Source organism: Sarcophilus harrisii, chromosome 1, assembly GCF_902635505.1.
Source record: "Sarcophilus harrisii chromosome 1, mSarHar1.11, whole genome shotgun sequence".
NCBI lineage: Eukaryota > Metazoa > Chordata > Mammalia > Dasyuromorphia > Dasyuridae > Sarcophilus > Sarcophilus harrisii.
Window position 1 is genome coordinate 277679830 of NC_045426.1, and position 17414 is coordinate 277697243.

Here is a 17414-nt window from a genome sequence, read left to right on the forward strand (position 1 = left end):
TACCTCAATACATTTAAGTTTAATTTGCATTATTAACACTTTCTCCATCATTTTCTTAAGTCAAGACAATCAATGAAACAATAAATCATGTCCTGATTTTGGAATAGAAATATTCCAGTAAATAAATACCCATGCTGAAAATTTAACAATTGGCTTTCTCAAGCCATTTTGAGCTGGTTCCAACACACTCCTGATGGTACTAAAAAGCACATGATAGGTACCCAGATGAATGTCTACACTTCTTCCATCTAATCCCCACAAAATATAGTCTAGAGTTTTTTCTCCATCTTGGCTGTCCTCTTCAGAATACTCTAATACTCTCTAGTTTGTCTATATTTGAGAGATCACTGAATAAATAGTATATTCTAGAAGTAATCTGATTCATGCAGAGCACAGATAAATTGTCTCCTCCCCCTTCCTCCACTGCACCTCTCTTAAAATTGCCTAGGAGTGACACCTCTATCATCTTACACAGCTGACTCATCCATTAAAACTCCCAGATCTTCCTTATTAAAACTGTTGTCTAGCCATACTTCTCCCTTCTCATGCTTGTAAAGATGATTTTTTGAACTCAGGAAGAGGACTTTACATTTACCTCTAATAAATGCTATTTTATCAGACTGGGACAATCGCAAGATTATTGACATTTTTTGTTCCTGGCATCCAATTTCTTAGGTGTCTTTTCCAACTTTATCCTGTCTCCACATTTGATAAGTATGTCATTTAGATTTAATTTAATTCACTGCCAAAAAATATGGAGCCCTCCAAATTGGCACGGAACAATTAACTTAATTACTGTTTGTGATTGGTGATATAGTGGACACTTATCAGCTATGTGATCCTGGGCAAATAATTTTATCTGTCTACCTCAGTTTGCTCATCACTAAAATGGATCTAATAACAGATTATTGTGAAGATCAAATTAGCTATTTGTGAAGTACTTAACATAGTGTCTGACAACTTAGAGACACTGCTTTTTTTTTTTTTTAAACTGTTTTTTCTACAAAGGAGAATTCCCTTTAAAGTGGATATGACAGGTCAAAATTGGCTAACAGGGAACTGATTCCTGACTTGAGTAAAAAGACAACTTGAATACCTTTATACCACTGAATTCAATAGTTACCCCAGATGAACTATATCAATGGATCCTGAAAGAATTGATTTGTATTACTCTAAATGAAATTTGAAAGATCATGGAAAACAAAAGATGAACCACAGGTTTAGAAAAAAGAAAATGTTCTGATTTTCAAAAAGAGAGAAAGACAAGAAAACAGAGTCTGTCTGAAAACTATAGACCAGTGAGCTTGACTTCAATTCTTAGGAAAATTCTAGATTGAATGCTCATTCTAGAGAGATGATTAAACCACCTAAAAAAGTAAGCAGTAATTATAAAGAATCATCAAGATATCTTCAAGGATGTCAGGCCTCTCCCTTTTTAAAAGCATCGTTAAATGAAGTTAATGCCATAAACTGTATACCTAGATTTTAGCAAAGATTTTGAGAAATGATTTCATTCTATTCTTACAGAAAAGATGAAGAGAGATGAATTAGACAATTTGTAAAATGGATTCAAAACAAGTTAAATAGCTATGCACAAAGAACAGTTGTTATTTTTTGTATTTCAATATGGCAGGGGGTCTCTAGTATCCTGGGATCTGTATTTGGCTCTGTACTGCTTAACATTTTCATCAATGACTTCATTAAAGCTCAGATACTAGAGGAATAGAGAACTAGGAACTATGGTGCAGAATACTACAAATGCTTTTGGAAGGGGTACTTTTGCCAGTGTTATTTGATTCTTTTTTTTTATGCAAGGGAAAATTCCATAGTAAAGATATAGAAATCAGGAAATTACAACTGAATAAATAAAAAAGCATCAATAAAACAAAAACCATGAGGGAAAACAAAAACAATAAAACAAAAATCTATTTGGGATTGGAGGAAAAATTATTTGGAAGTTCTAGATTCTTTAAATATATTAAAATTATATTTTTAAAAATCAAAACAAATAAACATACTTCTTTTCCTAAAAGAAAAGGCAATCATATATAAGAATTTCATACTGATTGAACTCTACAATAGTTATGGGGAACGTAAGATGTTAATAACATGGTATTCCAAATATTCCCAAATAGTCCTGAGCAGTTTTAGTCTGGATGAAAAGGAATTCAAAGAAATAGAGATGATCCACAGTGCCTCTTCTCACATTTTTGTGATTTAGTAGAAAAAACATTGGGATGGCCTATAAGGTACCCCATATTTTAATCCTCCACTAATTATATAATTTTCACTAAAAAAGTTACAACCTCTGGGTCTCAGTTTTCATCACATGTAAAATACTACCATCTACTCTATTTATTTTAAAGTATTTTTGACCCTGCAAAAGTACTTTTGAGTCTTTGTCTCACAAAAAGATCAAAGAAAGAGGAAAAAGATCCCTACGTACAAAAAAACAAACAAACCAAAAAAAAACTTTTAGTAGTTCTTTTTGTAGTATCAAGGAACTGAAAATTAAGAAGATGCACCCATCAACTAGGGAATAACTGAACAAATTATAATATATAAATGAAATGAAATACTATTCTGTCACAAGAAATCATGAAGGGGATAGTTTCACAGAAACCTGGGAAGATGTGTATTAACTGATGTAGAGAGAGATGAACAGAACAAGAGAACAATATACATAATAACAATAATATTATAAGGACAAACAATTGTGAAAGACTTAGAAATTTTGAACAATATGATGACCAACTATGATTCCAGAAGATTCATAATTAAATATGCTAGCCACCAATTAAAGAGGTGATAGAATGCAGTAATAAGACATATTTTTAGACATCCTTAATGTGGGGTTTTGTTTTGCTTGACTGTATTTTTATAATGGGTTGTTTTTCTTGCTTTCTCAATAGGGTAGTGAAAAGTGGGAAAAGATAATGAGAACCATAAATTGAAGTTGAATTTTTAAAATATTTAAAGGTTATTATGAGATCCTAGAACAACAGCAGAATCTAATTACATTTATACAACAATTTAAGAGAAATTTAATTTAAAAGGAGCATAGTGGATACAGAGCCAGTAAGACATGGGTTAAAATTCTCCCTCTGACATATAATGAATGTGTGACTCTGTGCAAGTCACTTTAATGCATTAGGCAATTCTCTAAATTATAGAAAGTTGCAGGAGTGGCTAGGTGGGGTAGTGGATAGAACTCAGGAGGACATGAGTTCAAATCTGGCCTCAGACAGCTAACACTTCCAAGCTGTGTGACCGAGGACATGTCACTTAACCCCAATTGCCCCAGTTAAAAAAAAAAGGAAAGGAAAGGAAAAAGAAAGAAAGAAAATTGTTAGCTTCCAGTGGTAGATGGAATTTTTTCATCTGAGAGTTCCCTATACTTGTGAACTCACAGGACAAGTCTTTCTCTTTTTGAGATAACAAAGTACTTCTTTCCCAACAAATTTGTGAACTAGGTAATGTAGATAATATTCCCATTTTACAGATGAGGAAAATGAGGTTTAACACTTGTTCATGGTCACATAGCTAGTATCAAGCTAAAAGTATCATGCTTCTGTAAGTTACAACTATTAAGGATAAAATTATGAGGTCTGGAAAGCTTTAATATGCTTTTTCCTCAGCACCCAATAGGGAGATTTTTCCATTTATAGCCTATGAGTCAATCTGGGAAGCTTCTGTCTCTATTTTGGTGAAACCTGTCTATCCTTAGAGAAGCCATTACATTCCCCAGGGAGAGGAAGGATTTCAGAGCATGCCAGCATAGGTCCCAATTTTACAAAGGGAAAAAAGAAATAAGAGAAGAAACACCAAGAGCTAAATAAGCTAAGACAGACTACAAGGCTGACAAAAGCAATATCAAGTATTTTGGAGCGAAGACTCATTTTGTACTCCCTGTCTTGTAAAGCAAATTGCATAGGTTTTTCATCTACAGGAGTCTCGTGGCAGGAATAAAAAGAAGAAAAAAACAAGAAGAAGCTAAGGCACAAGAGAGACTTCCTCCAGAAAACTGAACAATGACCCTAAGGCTGTGGAAACGAGATGTGATTCCTATGGCAACATAAAAGGGCACAATTAGAATGACTTGGAAGCATGGCAGTGAAAGGTAGTGTCAGGTTTTGCTAACACATTGGTGGCAATCAAGCACTTCTAAATTACCAGGAGCAACATTTTGTTCTGATACCAACTCAAAACACTGGTGATTTTTTTCCTTCCCAGCTAACACTGATGAATCAAACCACATCTGCTGGCTCATAAGCTCCAAAAGCATATGGGGAGGGGGAAATCAGAAGAGAGGCACATTGGAAGAGGAAGCTAAAGGATTTATGTGTTAACAACTTCAAACTCTACTAATTACCATTAACCGCATTGGATTCTGCCTTTGCAAGTCTACTATTAAGAGCACCTAGGTAGTATGTATTTCTGAGAAGAAATGGGCAACTCACTTAGTTTCCTCATTTGAAGCAGGTAGGGAATATAATGTATTCCAAGCTGGACTTGAAATCATTAGGACCTAAACTTGAATCTTGCCTCAAACATTTAATAAAGGTGTGGCCCCAGACAAGTCATTTAACTTTAGTTTAACAAGTCAGTTAACCTCAGTTGGTCTGTTTCTCATCTACATAATGGGAATAACTTAAGCATTTATTTCACAGGGATATTATAAGGCTCAAGTGAGATAACATAAATAGGGTGTTTTGCAAACTTTAGAATACTATATAAATACTAGCTATTTACTAATATTATTAATTATTTGTAAAAGAGAAAGTTGGACTTAATAACCCCTAAGATCCCTTCTAGCTCTAAATTTATGACCCTATGAATGCCAAGGTAGGTTAGAGTTAGACTATTGTAAGTATTCTTAAATCAACCAGTAAAATTGGTATCAAAGAGGCAAAAAAAAAAAAAAAATTCAGGACTGGGAAGCCCAGTTTGGAAATAGTTTCCAGTCTAATATGGGAATAAAACAAGAATACAAAAGCTTATAATCTAAAATAACACAAAAACTAGCCCTGCACACATTAGGTACCTGGGAAGTGTCTGTTGAATGTTGTCTGCTACAGTCACCTCCAAGAATAACTAACTCCCTCTTCATTCACTATCCCTTCCCTCAACAAATTCTTATCAGACCCCTTCAACTTGTACATCAAAAAAGTTCAGATATTGTGTGACCCTGGGCACATTATTTAACCCTTTTGTGCCTCAGTCTCATCATCTATAAAATGATCTGAGAAAGGAAATAGCCAAAAACTCAGGCATCCTTGCCAAGAAAACTCCAAATAGGGTGACAAAGAGTTGGACATAACTGAAAAAAACCTAAATCATAGCACTTAATAATCAGAGTTGTTTTGAGATTCAAATAAGATAATATGTTAAAAATACTTTAATAAAACCTACAGCAATACATAAATGCTAGCTCTTATTAGGCATTTTTAAGGGGAGGGAAGTTCAGTTTGAAAGAGCAAAGCTAGTGGCAGCAGATGAACTATAAACTATCCATCCTTCATGTACAATTTCCTCTTGACTCGCTGCCCCTAAGGGCAAAAAAAAAAAAAAAAAAAAAATCCTCCATTTTTTAAAATTTTGTTTATCTATGACTGTATTCATTCATTTGTTTCCATACCCCCATCAGTAATCAAACCATTAGCACTGAAAAAGATCCTAGTAGATTATAAAATTTAGAGTGAATTTAAAGCAAATCCTACCTTGGAAATCATTTAGCCCAAGCCCATCATTTTATGGATGAGAACATTGAAGGCTAAAGAGGTTAAAATAGTTTATCCAAAGTCACAAAGATATTAAATGGCAAATCTGGGATCAGAAGCCAAGTCACAGAATGCACAGAACATAAGAGCTGGAAGGTTCCTATGAGATTATTTAAAACAACCTCCATTTTATTGATGAGGCTCAGGAAGACTGACACTGATAATAACAGCTTATACATAGACAGATAGATGGAGAGATGAATAGATAGATAGAAATAGAAAGAAAGAAAAAACATAGAAAGAAAGAGAGAGAAAGAGAAAGAAAGAAAGATCTATATTAAGAGAGAGAGAAGAGAGAAAAAAGAGAGGTATAGAGAGAGAACTTACTGTGTTAATTTATTTGAACCTCAGAACAACCCTGCTTGGTGAGTGCTATTGTTTAGTCATTTTTCAGTCATGTTCAACACTTCATGATTCCGTTTAGAGTTTTCTTAGCAAGGATACTAAAGTGGCTGGCCATTTCCTCTCCCATATCATTTTACAGATGAGGAGACTGAGGCAAAAAGGGTTTTTTTTAAGAGAAAAAAAAGAGAGAGAAAGAGACAAATGTAGAGACAGAGAAGGCAATTTAAGTTTTGTAGTTTTTTTTTTTTTTTAACAAATATCTCACTTGATTGATCTTCACAACTGAGAAAATAGGATCTATTTTCCAAATTTTATGGTGAAGAAAATTGAGGCAGACAAAATTTAAGAGACCTGCCAAAAATCTCTCAGCTAAAAGTATCTGAGGCAGCATTCAAATTCAGATCTTGTTAACTCCACCTAGCTGCCTCAATTTATATAACAAGAAAAAATCCACAGGATTAGTCTGGAATGGGACTACATGCTAATTCTCTTGACTTCTAGTTCAGAGACCTAGGGTACCATACTTCCTTTCTTAGTTTTAAAACAGCACTATTTAAGCACCTGTTTGCATATCCTGTTACCTAGGAAATTATACTGCAAAAGAGGGAGGGACAACATTAGACAATGCTTAGAAGAGAGCTTTGGACAGGAAATACTTTGGGATAATGCTGGCTCTTACTTCATTACTACTTCCATTCCTCACCTCCAAAAGAAAGGAAAAAAAGTCTGAATTGTCTCTATTCAGAATGGTGCACTAGAAATAATTCCATAGTTACAATCAGAATACCTGGATTGAATCTCAGCTCTTCCTGTGACAACCTGCATTTTGCCTGTTTTCTCCTCTGTAAAATGAAAAAGCTGAATTGGATAATCTCAGAAATCCTTTTCAACTCTAAATCTACAAACCTATAGACTCCAAGCCACTCATAAAGACATCACTCTAAAGATATTTGTGATTTTCTTCTCTGAATTTTTTTTTTCCCTAAGGCAATTGGGGTTAAGTGACTTGCCCAGGGTCAGATAGCTAGGAAGTGTTAAGTACTAAATGTCTGAGGTCAACTTTGACCTTGGGTCCTCCAGACTTCAAGGCTAGTGCTCTATGCATTCATTGTGTCACCTAGCTGCCCCTCTGAACTTTTTTAAAGGAAGATGCACTTTGTTTTTAATAGATGGTCTTAAAACAATGAAAGATTTGAAGCATTCCTTTCTAACTTTCATGGCAAGATATGTCAGTACTGAGTAATGCTGAGGGGATAGAACATGTCTAGAACAATAATCCAAGGCATAATCTTAACAATGATACTAACTTCCTAAGAAATTGTCCCTTAACCTCCCAGACAGGAGCAAACACATTGAACATAATCCAGAAGGTGTGGGTAAGGAAAAGGTCCAGGAATCCTGAAATAAGAGTTGGAATAACTTTGAAACCTAAATTTATTAGAAATGTCCCTAACTCATATACGTCTTGGGAATCAACACATACAAAGAAATACAATAGGTTCAAGCTAGCAGAGGGGAAAAGAGATATGGATCTAGAGTCAAAAAGTTGCTGTTCAGTCATTTCAGTCATGTGCAACTCTGTGACCCTGTTTGCCAGGGGATTTCCTCCTCTAGTTCATTTTACAGATGAGAAAACTGAGGCTGATCTGCCCAAAGTCACAAGTTAGTAAGTGTCTGAGAGAAGATTCGAACTCAGGACCAGTACTCTATCCACTATGCTCATCTAGCTGCCTGAAATTTATTAATTTAATCTAATTTAGTCTAACATGGAACTTGGCACACAGTAGGGGCTTAATAAATACTTTTTGATTAACCAGTTAATCCTGAGAAAGTCTCTCTTGTATTTATTCAGAATGGTGGCATGGAAAGTATTCCAGATTGAGTCAGAATTCAATTTGAGTTTTCTCATCTGTAAAATGGATATATTGAGATAGTGGGTTGCTGTAACCTAAACTTTTAAGTGCCAAAGATGTGAGCTTTTATTACAAATGTTTCTGGGGGAAAAATGTTTCTAGAACTGAAAGATGTTTCCAATTGTTACTTGGACACAAAGGAACCCATTGAGACAGAGATAGATTAACTCAAGTGAATTATCTGGCTACTATGTCACAGATAAGATTTTCACACCCTGTCCCCTGAAAACTCACTTTTGGTTTTGAAGACTCCCAGTCCTAGCTCTGGAAGGACTTATTTTGTTATTTAAGGTTATTTTGTATTCTTTTTCTTTTGCCTCTGCACATGAAAGATGTGCCTTCCTATTGTCCTTGGGAATTGCAAAAAAACAACAGGATTGCTGGTCTCTGCCACATATCCCTTCCAGCATTTGTACACATCTTGACTTCCATATGTGGTGTTGTTCAGAAGAGTTGGATAGGCATTTGGGAAAGAAGGAAGAATCCCACAGTCCACAGCTGCAGTACAAAGAAAAGAAGAAAGGGGGGAGTGGGAGGGGGGGAGACAAGGCCTGGAGTAAGAAGTAGATTTGTGGGGAAAGGGGAATACAAAGTAGCAGGAAGAAAATAAAATAATAATATTAGAAAAATAAAGACAAGACATGAAATAGATTTAATGTTCCCCTCTAGAGAGCTGCTGCCTTTCAAAATTTGGATTTCAACCAATTAATGGAGCACTTAAGTGCCTACTATGTGCCAGGCAGGTGAGTATTCTTGATACTATAACCAAAACAAAATAGTCCCTGTGCTCCCAACAAACTTTTGCTCTGCTCAAGAAAGCAACATAGAAAGTATAAATATATGCAAAATTAATAAAAAATCATTTGGGGGAGGGTACTAAAGGGTGTAAAGATGAAGAAAGGCTTGTTATAGTGTTTGAGCTGCATTTTGAAGGAAAATCAAGATTTAAGCAAAAGGAAGATAAGGAAAAAGTGCATTCCTGACCTGGGGGAAGGCTTATGCAAAGGCATAAAGGTGGGAAATGAATGTCCCATGTAAGGAATAGCCAATATGACAAGACTTCAGCGAGTTTAGAGGAGTAATTATTAATTTTTTCACACAAACATTTTTTAGTATAATTTCTATCATGTACTCTTCTTGTACCAGAATTGAACCAACGCAGTGAATTGGAAAAGGGAAAGGATTCTACCCATTTTTTTTTCTTTTCACTGATTTATTTATTTTTTTGTTTTTTATAATAGCTTTCCATTTTTCAAAATACATGCAAAGATAGTTTTCAACATTCACCCTAGCAAAACCTTGTGTTCCATATGTTTCTCCCTCCTTTCCCACCTTCCCCAGCCTTAAACAGCAAGTAATTCAATATAGGTTAAACATGTGCAATTCTTCTAAATATATTTCTACATTTATCATGCTGCACATACAAAAAATCAAAAAGGAAAAAAATGAGAGGAAAGAAAAAACAAGCAAGCAAACGACAACAAAAGTGAAAAATTTTTTTGTGATTTACATTCACTCCCCATAGTCCTCTCTCTAGATGCAGATGGTTCTCTCTATCACAAGTCTTTTGGAATTGGCCTAAATCACCTCATTATTGAAAAGAGCCATGTCTTTCCCAGTTGATTATTACATAATCTTGTTGTTGCTGTGTACAATGTTCTTTTAGTTCTACTCATTTTACTTACCATGTAAGTCTCTCCAGATCTTTCTGAAATTATCCTGCTGTTCATTTTCTTATAGAAGAATAATATTCCATTACATTCATTTACTTATTCAGTCATTTCCCAATTGATGGGGCCTATTTTCTTTTTTGGTTCTTTAATCAATCTACAAAAAAAGGCTTTCCTCAAAGTGGGGAAACCACTTTGTGTTTTATAAGTAATGAAGCTGGTTTTATTAATATATTTGATTTTGTATTTTCAACAAACGCACCAGAACTTATACACTCAGCAAAGTGTATATTAGTTGAAAGTGGTCCATCCATTCACTCTAAAAATCATATTTCCAGGATTCTTCTTAAAGGAGCTGCTTTTGAGGCCAACAACATATTCTTTTGAAAATCCCCAGTAGTCATAAATCATCATCCTCTAAGGCGCCTTGAGCCAGATCTTGTGGATCAGATAGGTCAGTAGGCTATCTAGAATCAAACCCAAGGCCTAACTGAACAATTAACTTATTAATTTAACTATTAAGATGACTCATAAAATTGAGTTTCTTCTTTGTTACACTGATTCCTTCTTTAGATTCATAGACTTTCTTGATATGGTTGCTTCTTTCATCTGTACCTGCCCATCCTTTCTTGTCTCTCCACTACTGCAAATCTACTATAAGGAAATTCCAAAGTGCTAGCATTCCTTTGGTTCTTTTGACATAATATGTACACCAATGGAGCATATGGATTGTCCATAGGTTATCTCTTGTAAAAACTAGGTGAGGGTTTCTTTCTGACTACATCAAGTCTATGTCACCTTTAAAATTCAAGTCAAATTTAGAGAATGGTATTGATCATGAAAGGGCAGCTGGGTGGCATATTAGACAGAATGCCAAGATTTGGGTAAAAAAAACTTACTTTCCTCAGTTCAAATCTTGCCTCAGAAACTTACTAAGTATGTGACCTTGGGCAAGTCCATTAACCCTGTTTTCCTCAGTTACCTCATCTATAAAATGGAAAAGGAACTAGAAAACCACTCCAGTATCTCTGCCAAGAAAATCCCCAAAGGAATCATGGAGTGTTGGACACCACTGAAATATGAACAACAACAAATTGATTATGAAAAGAACAAAATACTCAAATGATGATCTTATTTATGTAGGATTCTCTTCTTTGTTTTTATTTGATTATTAATATCTAATCTTTTTTTTTACTAACTTTTCTTCCCTTTTGGACTTCCCTCTGGAAAAAATCCTCTAGCATGAAGTCTTCAACAGATTTATTAGCTGTTAGTTACCTTCTCTTTTGTCTCTAGGACCAAATAAAACTCCACATACAGAAAGAGATGCCCATTTTTCCAAACTCTTCCACAGAAACATGCAGTTGCCTTTTCAATTATTTACAACTACAAATTATCCTACTCCACAAATTATAATAGCTCTTTGGCCAAAGGCTTCTTTTCCCCATGATGTCTATGTAAGTTTCTCTCCCCACCCCCCAAAAAAGCTTCCTCTTCCCTCCATGTTTATGAACAACTGAGACCTTACTGTAATTTCACTTAGGACAAATTCTTCCCACCAGTCACATTATTCATAAAGGCCCAAGGCCTGAAGAAACTGGGCAGCCTCTGACATCAGAGAAAATTTTTTAATGTGTCCATGTACCACTATAAAATTTAATTAAAATGAAAATATGTATCCCCAAGTCCTGTTCACCTTTAGACAATAATGTCCACTGGAGAAAAGAAAGTGATGTAATATATAGAGTGTTGAAGTTGGAATCAGGAAGAATTCAAGTTCAAATCCCACCTCAAAGACCTACTAGCTGTGTCACACTGGGCAAGTCATTTAACCTCTGTCAGCCTTGGCTTCCTCATCTCTAAAATGGAAATTATAATAGCCCAACCTCCCAGGATTGTTGGGAGAAATAAATAAGGTAACATATCTAAAGCACCTGGAAAACTTTAAAGTGCTATTTAAATGTCAGCTACTATTCACATTATTATTATTATTATTATTATTATTATTATGTTCCCTGTCATCTGGTGACTTTTGGAAGCATGGGTAAGCTTCCAAAATTGGTGTGGATTGTCATGAACTAGAAAGATCAGTAACCTTACATGTTAATACAATGGTTTACAAAACAGAAAGAACCTTCACACATACTATTTTATCTGATCCTCACAACTTAGATGAGGTAAGAAGAGTAAGAATCCCCATTTTTCAGAAAGGAAAACTGAAATTCCAATGAATTGTTTCTGGTACAAAGTTATAAGATTTTAAGTAGCAAAGCTAAAATTAGGATCTAGAATTTTGTAATTCCAATCACAACTGAGGGCAACTAAGTGGCACAGCAGATAGGAGTCAGGAAGACTCATCCTCCTGAGTTTAAATCTGGCTTAGACACATAGTAGCTGTGTGACCCTGGGTAAGTCATTTAACCCTGTTTGCCTCAGTTTTCTCATATTTAAATGAGCAAAAAAAAAAAAAAATGGCAAACCACTCCAGTGTCTTTGTTAAGAAAACCCCAAATAGGGTCATGAAGAATTAGACATCACACACACACACACACACACACACACACACACACACACAAAACTAAACAACAACTGACTGAATCCTAATCCTGTGAAAAAAAAGAAGGAACCAAGTCAAAGACAGACATCTATTTACAATACATTGAATCACCTATCAGTCATCATCAATAAGGCAGAGCTATTCCATAAATTCTTGAATGCTTTTTAAAAATCATAGTATAGAGCAAGGCTTCTTAAATTTTTTCCACGTACGATCCCTTTTCACCTAAGAAATTTTTACACAATCCCAGGCATATAAGTTATATAAACTAGGTATACAAATCAAACATTACTGATAACAAATTATAATTTCACAATTCCCACATTCAGCTACACCCCACATGAGGTGCAACCAACAGTTTAGGAAACTAGTATAGAGGAATCTTAGTCCTCGCTCATAAATACAAAATTATGAAAATACAGTTCTGGAATTCATATGAATTATCCCCAGATATTAACTGCTGAATAACAAATGAATGAATGTAAATAAATAAATAGATGAAATAAAAATAATATATTAGTGAGTCTATGATATCTAGCCATAACATTGTATTGCCTGATCCACCCACTCATACCTTTTTATTTTCCCACCTATTGCATTGGGAACAATAAACAATTCAACATTAATAGTTCTTAGAAATAATGATGAGGTTTTTTTTTTTTATTTTTTAATGGCTCTCCCCACCATCACTGTCTCTTGTAGGTAACTTACTAAGCACATGTTGATTGAATGACAAAATATATTCCCCCCATATTTGGCACAAAATAAGCAGGTAGTAAGGGAGCTTTTTAAAAAGTTATTATTATTCTTTCATGGTAAGTGTTTATTCCAGATATTAAAACACATTTCCCTATTTTTAGTAAAGAAATAGTATTACAACAGTTACAAAATGTTACGTATATCAAACAGCCATTTTGTTGGCTACTTTTGCTTAATTATTCTTCTTTGTTATAAGAAAGGGTTTTCTTGGTAGGGATACATTGGAAAATTGTTATGATATAAAAAAGATATCAACAAAATATTTTCTTTAATTAAAATAAAATAAAGTGGCCCATTAGGAAACATATTTTACAAGCATCTGTTCTGCTTGATAAGAAGCCATATCCATAAGGGAAATCCATGGTTTTGTTTTGTTTTTTTTTCTAAGCTATATCCAACATGAATGATGTTTATGAGAAGGAGATTCTCCCAGTGAAGTTAGAGAAAGAAATGAGTGCCAAAAGATTCAATTCCTGGTTTGCATCAAATTATGGAAGACAGGATAGTAGAGTGGAAAGAGCACTGGAGATAGGAAAACTTGTTTCAAATACTCTCCACTGCCCTTTATAATATTCACTGTGGGACTTTACCCTTATGGGCCTCAGCCTCCTCACCTTAAAGTGAGAGACTTTAGACTGATGATAATCTCTAAGGTATCTTCCAGCTCTAACATTCTGTGCTTCCTTACCTGCAACTGAGGGAATACAAAAATAATGTATAGGGAAAAAACTTAGATCAGAAGACCTAGGTTTGAAATCTCAACTTGGCCACTTCGTAGCTGGGGATTCTTACTCTCAAACCCACATTCTAATTAAGAAAAAAATATTTAGTAACTATGTACCTACAAGGTGGCAGGCACAGTGACTGGTGTGCCAGTCAGGAAGAATCATCTTCCTGAGTTCAAATCTGTCCTCAGATATTTACTAGCTGTATGACTTACACAAGTCACTGAACCCCATTTGCCTCAGCTTCCTCATCTGTAAAATGACATAGAGGAGGAATTGGCAACTGACTCATCTTCCTAAATTCAAATCCATCTTCAGACACTTGCAAGCTATGTGACCATGGGCAAGTCAATGTGTTACACTATACACAATATAAAGATCAAAGGTAATGTTTGAGAAGTCTGGAGAGTTGAGGAAAGAAAACATAATCAAAGTCTTATGTGAAAAAAAGCACAGAAAAAAAGTACAAAAAGAAGATAAAAATTGAAAGGGGTAGGAACCACTTATGGTTGGGGAAATCTAGGAAAGTTTCATTGAAAAGGTGACATTTTAGCTAAGTAGGAAGGATAAGCAGGATTTCACCAAGTAGAGATATGAATCAGAGCATAGCAAGCAGAGAACATTGTGAATATAAGCAGAATGTTGGGAAGGTGTGGAGTGTATCCAAGGAATATCAAAGTAGTACAGAATAAGAAAGGTAAAGAATGAGTATGAATGATAGAGAGACCATTTAGAACCAGAAACACCCCAGTTCAAATATTGCCCCTGACACAAACTGGCTGTGAGACTTTGAACAAGTGACTTATAAACTCTTAGTGCTCTGCAAAGGCAACTCTAAGCATCATCATAGAAGCTAATAATCTGAATTCGTAAAGGAAGTTTCCATACCCAGGATTCCCTCTACCGATGAAATCACAATAAAGAATGTGTGAAGGACTATCATAGGTCGTAAACTTGGAAAGAACCCAAGTAATGATGTTTTGTTGTTTAGTTATTTTCATCAACCCTCCATGACTCTTTTTGGGGTTTTAATGGTAAAGATATTGGTTAAAATAAATGGTAATTGGTATAATAATAATTGGTAAAAATATATAGATATATATTGGTTAAAAAATGGTAAAAACATTTCTTTCTCTAGGTCATTTTACAGATGAGGAAACTGAGGCAAAGAGGGTTCAATCACTTGCCTGGGGACACAGGTAGTAAATATATGAGGATGGATTTGAACTCTGGTCTCCTTTATTCCAAATCAGGCACTCTAGGTGGTCCAAATAATATAGAACTGCTGGTTCAAATTTCAAAAGCATAAATTTTATGAAATTGGTAATAATAAGCATCTCAAAAAAAACAAGAGTTATATCTTCAACTTTTTCTATCATCCTTATTGTGCTTTTTAGAAAGGTGGAACACATAGTGGTACTCTATATGCTTGTTTGCTTTAATAGATTCAAGTCAAACTGTGACAAGAGAGATATGGAAGAACTGGGGAAATCAATTACAGACAATGAGCTCTGAGCACCATGACTACCCCCCAGATACAAAATTTGTAAAAATTATCTCCTTTTGACTGAATAACAAAGAGGTGTCTTTATCCTATAGTCCCTCTCACCTTGACAGTGTATCTTTGGGGTCTCCCAAGTACCATCAGCAGTACAAGTTGTCATACTCTCTTTCTGGTCATTGTAAAATCCTTCTTTACAAGCATAATTAACTTGGCCACCCAGTCTAGAGGTGTATTTTCCGATGATGTAGCCATTTGGAATCTCCGGAGGTGTCCCACAGTCTATTTCTATAGGTAAAATCATGCCAAATATAAGTCATTGTGTGGATTCTTCAAAGGCAAAAGCAAACCCTCCTCCCAATTTAATGGATTCACTCTGGCTTGACCATTTGGCTCTATTTCAACAATTGTCTGGGAGCTCTTAAATCTGTATCTACATTCCATTCTCACTTCCCACAGGAACCACATGTATGCATGTGCAACTACCGAGTTAAGTCTGACTAATAAGTACTAAAGGGACAAGGCCAGCCTGATAATGAAAAGTCAGAATGAATAAAATTTTTTAAAACTAATACAATTATATTATTTTCAAGATCATACTTAATACATAATCAACTACTAGCTGCTAGAGGTACTATCCCTCAAGTCAGGAAGGCCTTAGTTCAAATAATGTCTCAGATACTTATTGACCATATAACTCTGGGAAAGTCATTTTTTTGCCTCACTTTCCTCATCTTTGAAATGGCAATAATAATCACATATCTTTCAGGGTTGTTGTCAGAATCAAATGAGATAATATTTGTAAAATGATTACCAGAATGCTTAGCACACAATAGGTGCTATGAAAATGCTTATTCCTTTCTCCCTCCATTATTCTGTTTCAAAGTATAAGCCTTGCTTAAACTGCTTCAATAAATTAGATAAATTAGTAATTAGAAGTATCCATTTGCAATAAGGATCTGTTTTACTGACATTATTTTACTGATGCAGTTAAAGAAAGTTCAGGTATTGGAACCAATTCAGGATGGCACCTTAGTTGTCTTAATTGTCTGAAGCTGAGGTGTCAGCCTTGCAGGAGGCCATGTGTTATCCAAAGTAGGACTGAATCAAATTAAAACATAATTGAATTATATTTAACAAACTAAGTAAAGATTCAACAAAAACATTTACAATGTTAATATGTAGTTCTCTAAGTCAATATATGCCACGTGAGTATCTTTCTACATAGTTTAGTGACTTCCATCTCTATTTGAATTTGGCAGGACTGCCCTAAAGTAACAAAAGAACAAATGTCTCTCAGGATCATACAGCCTTTGTGTATTGAAGCAGGGATTTTAGTTCAAGTCTTTCTGACACTGAGGCCCTTTCTCTATCCTCTAGGGCTCAATGCCTCTCCCACTTGCAGATACCAATAATTAATATGCCATAGTTTCTTGAAAGCAGTTTATGCTTTGGGGTTGGTTAAACACTCTACCTAATATCTTGGTATAACTGCTTTGTAGATTTTGCAAGGGGACAGATAAATCACATATGGCCATATAATCAAATGATCTTTAAGGTAGGAATTTGAGAGCAGACAGATGTCCCCATGAGTCCATCCTCAACTCCAAATATTACATATCTAAGCAGCGACCTACCTTTGCATAATGTACCATCCCTCGTAGGGTAGAAAGGTTGGATCCCATTTTGGGGAAGGTATCCATTCTTGCAATAGCATTCATAGCTTCCAGGAGTATTTATACATTGTCCCCCAGGACCACAGGTATCTGGGACTTCACATTCATTCAAGTCTTGACAATCCATCAAAAGTAAGAGCGGAAAGAGACCAAAAAAGGTGAGAAAAAATTATTTTTCCAGTCTACATTACTTCATAGAGGAATATACTTGTTATAATTTCACCATCATTTAATGAATTTTAGATTTGTCTTTTCAACTAGATAGTAAGCTCCTTCAGTAGTGGGCCCTTATCTTATATTTCTGTTGGATCCCTCCATGCAAAAAATATATTGCAGACACTCAACAAATAAGTGGTGGTTAAGTGATATGTTTTGACTAAGTTTAAGTTATCAAAATGGGATTCATAAATTATTGTATTCAAAGCATCCATTGTTGCTATGCATTAATCCCTAAGCTCACTCTAGTTCTAGAATCATGAACCATGATT

The 17414-nt window shown here is 35.0% G+C and overlaps 1 protein-coding gene across 3 annotated transcripts in view; it reads right to left on the bottom strand.

Moving 5' to 3' along the window:
* SUSD1 (sushi domain containing 1) overlaps positions 1-17414 on the bottom strand; it is a 296420-nt gene that overhangs the window by 214537 nt on the left and 64469 nt on the right. For all 3 annotated transcript variants that reach the window (XM_031942900.1, XM_031942890.1, XM_031942907.1), the window contains exons 4-5: positions 16888-17040; positions 15359-15538 (exon numbers count right to left, since the gene is read on the bottom strand). In XM_031942900.1, coding sequence (XP_031798760.1) covers positions 15359-15538; positions 16888-17040 — 333 coding nt within the window. The remainder of the gene's footprint in view (positions 1-15358; positions 15539-16887; positions 17041-17414) is intronic.